This window comes from Malus sylvestris, chromosome 3 (assembly GCF_916048215.2).
Source record: "Malus sylvestris chromosome 3, drMalSylv7.2, whole genome shotgun sequence".
Lineage (NCBI taxonomy): Eukaryota > Viridiplantae > Streptophyta > Magnoliopsida > Rosales > Rosaceae > Malus > Malus sylvestris.
This window is the reverse complement of record NC_062262.1, coordinates 21,728,102-21,735,819: the sequence shown is the minus strand read 5'-3', so window position 1 is coordinate 21,735,819 and position 7,718 is coordinate 21,728,102. Positions and strand designations below refer to the sequence as shown.

At 47.5% G+C, this 7,718-nt stretch overlaps 1 protein-coding gene across 1 annotated transcript; it reads right to left on the bottom strand.

Annotated features, from left to right (window-relative positions):
• Positions 1-3,984: 3,984 nt before the first annotated feature.
• LOC126617423 (3-ketoacyl-CoA synthase 5-like) lies at positions 3,985-5,132 on the bottom strand. The gene has a single exon (XM_050285491.1). It carries the CDS (start codon positions 4,898-4,900, stop codon positions 4,139-4,141), a length of 762 nt encoding a protein of 253 aa, XP_050141448.1. The 5' UTR covers positions 4,901-5,132; the 3' UTR covers positions 3,985-4,138.
• Positions 5,133-7,718: the final 2,586 nt, after the last annotated feature.

The window sequence follows — 7,718 nt, the reverse complement described above, 5'->3', positions numbered from 1 at the left end:
AGGCTTGTTCTTGAATTTTGTTTGAAATTTCTTCAAGGGCCGTCGATGCTTGATCTTGAATTGGGCTGGAAGTTTCTTCAAGGGCCGTTGAGGCTTGGTCTTGAATTGGGTTGGAGATTTCTTCAAGGGCCGTCGAGACTTGATCTTGAATTGGGTTGGAGATTTCTTCAACTTGATCTTGAAGGTTGAAATTGGACCACAAGGAGCTTCATGTGGTAGATGATCTTTGGCTTTGGTAGTGGATGAATCGGCACGTATTTTGTTGCGCTTGTTGACTTTCCACAGCTTTGATCTTAAACTGGGTTGGAGGATTTTCTGGATTCCTCCAATTGTTGATTTTCCACAGCTTATTCTTGAACTAGGTTTTGATTCAAGGGTGGTAGACATTTGATCTTGAATCGGACTTATGATTTCTTCAAAGGCCGTCGAGGCTTGATCTTAAATTTGGCCGGAAACTTCTTCAAGTGCCGTTGAGGCTTGATTCTTGAAGGTTGACTCGAACACATGGCAAGCAGGCACGAGGTGAATGTGACGACTTGTTGCTTTGTTCAATCTTTCTAATTCACACCTGAGCAGTTTGGTCAACGGTATGATCTTCAAGATTGATGGGCTTTTCTTCCAGTTGGTGACTTGATCTTTAAGGATTCGATTCAAGGGTGGTGAATCGGCATGTGCAGCCCACAACGCCTAGTAAGTCGACCCAAGAATTTGAGGGTCAAAACGAGTTCACCGTCCTCAGGCAGATGCGGCATCTTCTCGAGTTCTTCATCTCAGACTCTTTCTGCTGAGTTGACTGTGCATGCTGCATTCTTCTCTGCTTGTTTCTTTAGGCAGATGTGGCAGCTTCTCGAGTTCCTCAGTTCGGACTCCTTCTGCTGAGTTGATCGTGCAGACCGCATTCTTCTCTGCTTGTTCCTTCTGCACCTTGTCTCCACATGCTGCAAGGTATCATTTTCACTTGCCTTATCTGTTCTCCAGGCAGATGTGGCAGCTTCTTTGAAAGTACAGCAGCAGTGGAAGGCGAGTACTCGAGAGCAGTGCTAGGTAGGCAATTAGGGAAGGGTTCCAAGCAGTCGGTTCCTTACCCGAGTTTGAGTGGAAGTTCCGGCATATTGTTTTCTTTATCCTTGTCTTTGTAGGTAAGAACAAGGACAAAGGAAAGGGTAGGGAGAACACATGATATGAGATACTCTTGCTTTCTACCCTGGTGATATGAGATACTTTTGCCTTGGAGTCATTGGCTTGCAGAGGTACCCCAAGGAATAAGGAACACTGAATGACTCGAGAGGCTTCGTTGGGAAAGCATCTTTGGACATGAAGAAAGACTCTGTATGTCTGCCTTGCTATGGAAGGCGAAGGTAGACAATTATAGGAAGTTCTTTGATACCTATAGAGGTACTATTCTTTCACTCGTGTTGGCAACCAAAGCGTGATTGATCTATATGGCTTCACGTGCTTTCTTCTTTACCAGAAATCTTCGACAAATTGTCCGTAATTTCCGCCAAGCTGAGTGTGCATGTGATAGGTGTTGACGAGGCTGAAAAAGACTGGCGCCTCTTCGATACCTGGGATTGGCGCTTTAACAAATTGCCCGTGATTTCCGCAAAGCTGAGTTTGCGTGTGACGGGTGCTAACGCGTCTGGAAAAGACTGGCGCCTCTTCGATACCTGGGATTGGCGCTTTAATAAATTGCCCGTGATTTCCGCAAAGCTGAGTTTGCGTGTGACGGGTGCTAACGCGTCTGGAAAAGCAAGATGCTTCTCCGATTTCTGAGCTTGCCTCTTCGATTTTTGAATCGGCATTTTCGAACTCTGAGCTCACCTCTTCGATCTTTGAAATCCCGTCGAGTGCTGATTTTTATAGAGACATGCATTTCGTTTCAAAGCACACTTGAATTTTCGCTTGTGAAAACTCCCTTCTTGCACTTCTAAGATCTTGATTTGTCCGATCTCTTATTTCTTCAACACTTTGAAAATGTCTGGACCCTCCGACCGTCGTTTTGACTTGAATCTTGGTGAAAAGGCAGTCCCGTCTTCTCCAGACAACATATGGCGCCCATCCTTCATATCCCCCACTGGTCCTCTTACCGTTGGGGATTCAGTGGTGAAGAATGATATGACCGCTGCGGTGGTGGCCCGGAACCTTGTCACTCCCAGAGATAACAGACTACTTTCCAAACGGTCTGATGAGTTGGCTGTTAAGGATTCTCTGGCTCTCAGTGTGCAGTGTGCAGGTTCTGTGTCCAACATGGCCCAACGCCTATTTGCTCGAACCCGTCAAGTTGAATCGTTGGCGGCTGAAGTGATGAGTCTCAAACAGGAGATTAGGGGGCTCAAGCATGAGAATAAACAGTTGCACAAGCTCGCACACAACTATGCCACAAACATGAAGAGGAAGATTGACCAGATGCAGGAATCTGATGGTCAGATTTTACTTGATCATCGGAGGTTTGTGGGTTTGTTCCAACAACATTTGCCTTCGTCTTCTAGGGCTGTACTGTGTAGTGAAGCTCCGAATGATCAACTTTTGGTTCCTCTTCTTCCTGGAGTTCCGCCGAGTGGCGAGGTGGCACCTGATCGTCTTTGAAGATCCCCTCTTGTAAATTTGATTTGATTTGATTTTTTTTTTTTTTTTTTTTTTTGTATGTACAATGCAAATTGATGTAAAAAATTCCAGAAATAAATAAATAAAAACGGACTTTATTTCTCTCGATGTTTTTTTTTTTTTTTTTTTTTGCTATATACATACATATCATGCACATACATGTATATGTATATTTACATGGTGCAATCCGCACCATCCCACCTTCCTACTTGCTTTCCCCTTTTTTTATTCTTTAATTTTTTTATTTTTTAGGTATGGTGCCAGATCAATCCAGATTTCCTTTTTATTTTCACATGGTGCCAGAGCACCAAAGACTCCACCATCCCTTCTTTATTCACGTGGTGCCAGACGCACCACCACCCTTTTTTTTTTTTTTTTTTTTTTGTATTTCTTTCTGTATAAATTAGGATGGTGGTTAGAGGAATTTGCAGGGAGCGGACGAAGACGGACGGAGAGCTGGAGTTTGAGGAAGCGCTTCTCGGCCGGCTAGTCGTTTGACAGCGGTCTTTGAAGTTGTTGGCTATCATGGTGGTCATAGTGACGAGCTCGAGGGAATCTCTCAAGACACCCTACTCTCCCAACGAGAGCCTCGCTGAAGATCTCTGCCCATCACGAGCTCCACCATCCGTCAATCAACATCGTCGTCAAAAGCCCAGCCACGAACTTCATTGTCCTGCAAGCTTCAGGGAGCACGACCATCCTCACTACCTGCTTCGACTTCAGCCTCCCTTTCTCAGTCGCTGGCTTCGCTGGCTCTACTAGCCCCGCCGCTTCGGTCAGCCCATATCCGCCGTCAGAGATGAGTAGCAAGAAAAGAGGACTTACAACTGCACGCAATCTGATTTATCTCTTCTTTGTTATAATCAAAGCTCTCCAGGAGCTTCCATGAGCATGGACTCCCCAGACGGACATCAAAGCTCTCGACTTGTTTCCCGGATGCAGCATATATCATATTTTCATTTCCCGGCCTGAAACGTAAGGATAAAATGGGATCCTCTCCTACCTCCATGATATCAATCGCATCTTTGCATCGCTTATCGAACCAGCAAACGCAGCCATCCTCGCCGGAGGTGGCGATGAGGCCGGGTGTAGCGGCTGAGGCGATGCAGCACGTGGCGGTGGCAAATAGACCCTGATCTCGTCGACGTGTGGCTGGTTTGGAGGCTCACTAGCTCCGGGTGTGCACACCATGTGTAGAGGTGGGGTTTGGGTGGAGTGAGGACGAAGGAGACTGGCGGAGACGAAGGCTTAGGGCCAAGTGAGGATGGGCAGAGAGCTGTTCTGCTGGTGCTATGGAGGGAGTAGTGGCTGAGAGTCCGCTTCAGCGACCCCGTGGAGAACTGCCACGATATCCCCCGCTTTAGCTGCGCTGCTATCAACTTTTCGATCAACTTTTACTGCAGATATATATATGGTGGTGACGGTGGTGGTGTTTCAGAATTTGGAAACTGCAACTGCAATCTTTGTGATAATTCAAGTGCAGCAATCGTAATTGCAATTCAATGGAAGAAGTATGCGCATGCAGCAGCAGCTGTTATACAACTACAGATACAAGATCATCTTTGTCATCTTCTTCGAACACGCACCTATACACCTTGTCATCGGCTCCCTTGTGTGTCCTTACTACGTGGACCAATCGGTATTTTGTGCGGCGGTGCTCGGACCCCCTGTTTGATAAAAGCAAGGCGGCGCCGCCCATCCGGAAGAGGCAGTTTGGGAGGAGCATCGCCCTCTCGTTGCCTTGGTAATAGTTTGGGGTGATGATCTCGGTGCTGACGACCACAGCGTGGGAGTTGGGATGCACCTGGAGGAGGTCGCGCGCCAAATCGATCGAAATGAGGCCGGCGCTGCAGCCCATGCTGGAGAGTTTTAAGCTCTTGATGTTGCTTCGGAGCTTGTACTTGTTGATCACCATCGCCGAGAGCAACGGCGTCGGCGAGAAGAGGCTACAGTTAACAATGAGAATATCGATGTCTTTGGGCTTGAGCCCAGTCTTCTTGACGAGCTCTGCCTCGCCCCTAGCGGCCTCCATGGTGGGGTTGGGCGGAATGTAGTGAATCGCCGGAGGGAGGCAGGTCTCATCCCCGAGGCCCGAGCGCTCGAGGATCCTCATCTGGAATTCGACGCTCTTGGGGTTGTCGCTGAGGTTGAGGCAGGAGTGCTCCATGAAGGTGGAGAAGGGGACGCGGCAGGTGACCGGAGGCTTGAAACAGGCGTAGTCGACGAGGTACTGGTAGCCGAGCTTGACATACTTGAGCTTGACGGAGTTGGAGAAGTCCTGCAAGATTGGAGGCATGGTGTTTGCTGGGTTCTTCTGTGGGTTTGAAGGATGATGCAGGTCCAATGACGAGGTTGCAAGCTTGCCGATGTTGTTGAGGAAGCGAATAAACTTGCAAATACACCACTGCTTGTACTGTCATTGCTGCTTGAGCTGTTGCTACCATTTCCCTTTCTACCTGCCACACCGGCACTGCTTCCACAACTTGAGTGGAATTTTCTGGCAACTCTCTTACTGGACTTTGTGTAGGCGGGGGAGATGACGAATTGGGCTTGGAGGCTGCCACTTGGGCCTGGATGGCCTCTTTTTGAGAAGCTTGCTGCTGATGGATATACATACATATATATATATATTTGTATGTATATGTATGTAAAAGAAATCTTTTTTTTTTTTTTTTTTTTTTTTTTTTTTTTTGTAAATACATAATAACATAAGTATTCATTTTTTTCTTTTTTTTTTTTGTAATAAAATTGACTCTATTTAATAAAACATTTATTTTTTTATTTTTTTTATTTTGATGTGACTGAACTTGAAATTGAATATTCAAGCTGCCTACGTACCCTTCCAAAGAAAGAGATCAAGTCAAAACGTAGTTCAAATAGAGAGATTTTTTTTTTTTTTTTGTATTTTCTTTTGGTGCCGTTTGCAGTTTCAACTCGTGCAGACAATGAGCATTTGGTGCCGTGTTGCAGTTTCAGCTTGTGCAGGCAAGGAGCGTTGGTGTTGCCTTTTATGCTCGTGCAGACCAGGAGCGTTGTGCCATGCAGTTTAGGCTCGTGCAGGCAAGGAGCCTTGTGTCTTGCAGTTTAGGCTCTTGCAGACAAGGAGCTTTGGTGCCGTGTTGCAGTTTCAGCTCGTGCAGGCAAGGAGCGTTGGTGTCGTTTGCAGTTTCAACTCGTGCAGACAATGAGCATTTGGTGCCGTGTTGCAGTTTCAGCTCGTGCAGGCAAGGAGCGTTGTTTCATGCAGTTTAGGCTCGTGCGAACAAGGAGCATTGGTTCGTGCAGTTTAGGCTCGTGCGAACAAGGAGCATTTGTGAATTTGTCAAGCAATTTTGGAGAAGCGTTCCTCACAATCTTCATAGCAAGGAGCCTTGACCGAGTGATTGAAGAAGTCTTCGGGCAAGAAATCGCGCATTGTGATGGGGACGGACGATCTTCGTGTCGAAGTTTCATCATCTTCAACACGTTCACGTTGCTTTGGAGGTTGACCAGAGCTGCTTTGCCCCCTTTCCGATTGGCGAACATGTGGAGGAGACGTATGCTTCTTGTGCAATTTCTTAGGAGTGACTTGAGTCCATCCTTCAACTTTGCTTGTCTTGGAGGATGCCCCCAGCGGTTGAGGTGAAAACTTTGAGTCGGAAGAGCCAGAAGTGAAAGTGGTATAGTTTGACTTCACCACATCGTCAAGATCTAGCTCGATGATTCCTTTTTGAGCCAACTTCATGATGAGATCTTTCAGCACGAAGCACTTTTCTGTCGGATGACTGATGAAGCGGTGGAATTTACAGTATCTTGGACTGTCGGTACGATTCATCTCTTCTGGCCGTCTGCACTCAGGCAAGCCGATCACCTTCTTTTCCAGCAAGTCTTCTAACATGACAACCGCATCAGAGTCGGGGAATGGATAAGTTTTCTCCTCGAGCTCCTTCAAAGTGCGTCTACGCATCTCTTGATCACGAAAGCCTTCGGCTTGAATCGCCTTGCCTCGTGTGGAGATTTTGACGGGAGCTGTGTTGACCGTCATCGCTTCCTTGGTGGGTTTCCATGCAGCCTTTTCCACCTTTGTCCCAAGAACTTTATCGTTCTTGTAGTCGGCGATCGGTTCTTTCTTCCCATGATGGGCGATGCTCAACTCCATGTCATGGGCGCGAGTGGCCAATTCCTCGAAGGTCCGCGGTTTAATGCCTTGAAGGATGTATTGCAAACCCCATTGCATGCCTTGGATGCACATCTCGATTGAAGAGGTTTCTGAGAGCCTGTCTTTACAGTCGAGGCTTAGAGTGCGCCATCTGTTGATGTAGTCAATGACTGGCTCGTCTTTCCACTGTTTTGTGCTCGTTAGCTCTAGCATGCTCACAGTGCGGCGGGTACTATAGAAGCGGTTGAGGAATTCCCGCTCTAACTGCTCCCAGCTGTTGATGGACTCAGGCTCTAGGTCCGTGTACCACTCAAAGGCATTTCCTTTCAGCGAGCGCACAAACTGCTTGGCGAGGTAGTCTCCCTCCGTCCCTGCGTTGTTGCAAGTTTCGATGAAATGTGCAACGTGCTGCTTTGGGTTTCCTTTTCCATCAAACTGCATGAACTTTGGTGGTTGATAACCCCTTGGCATCCTTAGGGCATCAATCTTCTTGGAATAGGGCTTCGAGTAGAACAAAGAGGTATGTGAGCTCCATTCGTACTGTGCCTTGATGGTGTTGGTGATCATCTCCTGCAGCTGCTGGATAGAAAGAGATCCCATGAGTGCCGCTGCTTGGTCTGGCTCCGGCTTCCTATCGATTTTCTTCACCGGGGGTTCTTCGTCTCCGCCAGCTCCTCCCTTTAGTGGATCATCCTCTGGGTCGGGTTTATCGCCGTCCTGCGCCTCCAGTCGGTTGACTAGTGCTGCAATTTGCAAGTCTTTTTCTTCTACAGTTTGGGTTAGCCTTGCGATTGCTTCATTCATTTGAGCCAGCTGCTCATCGATTGAGGTTGCTCCAATGGTCATGACTTGCATGGCTGAACTGTCGCTTGAATCGGCATCGGAAAGCATGGATTCGGAGTATTTCCTTGGGCTTTCCCCCCTTGGTGCCCTTAGTGAGGCTAAGGTGATCAAAGGCTCGTGCCTTGGGTGCTTT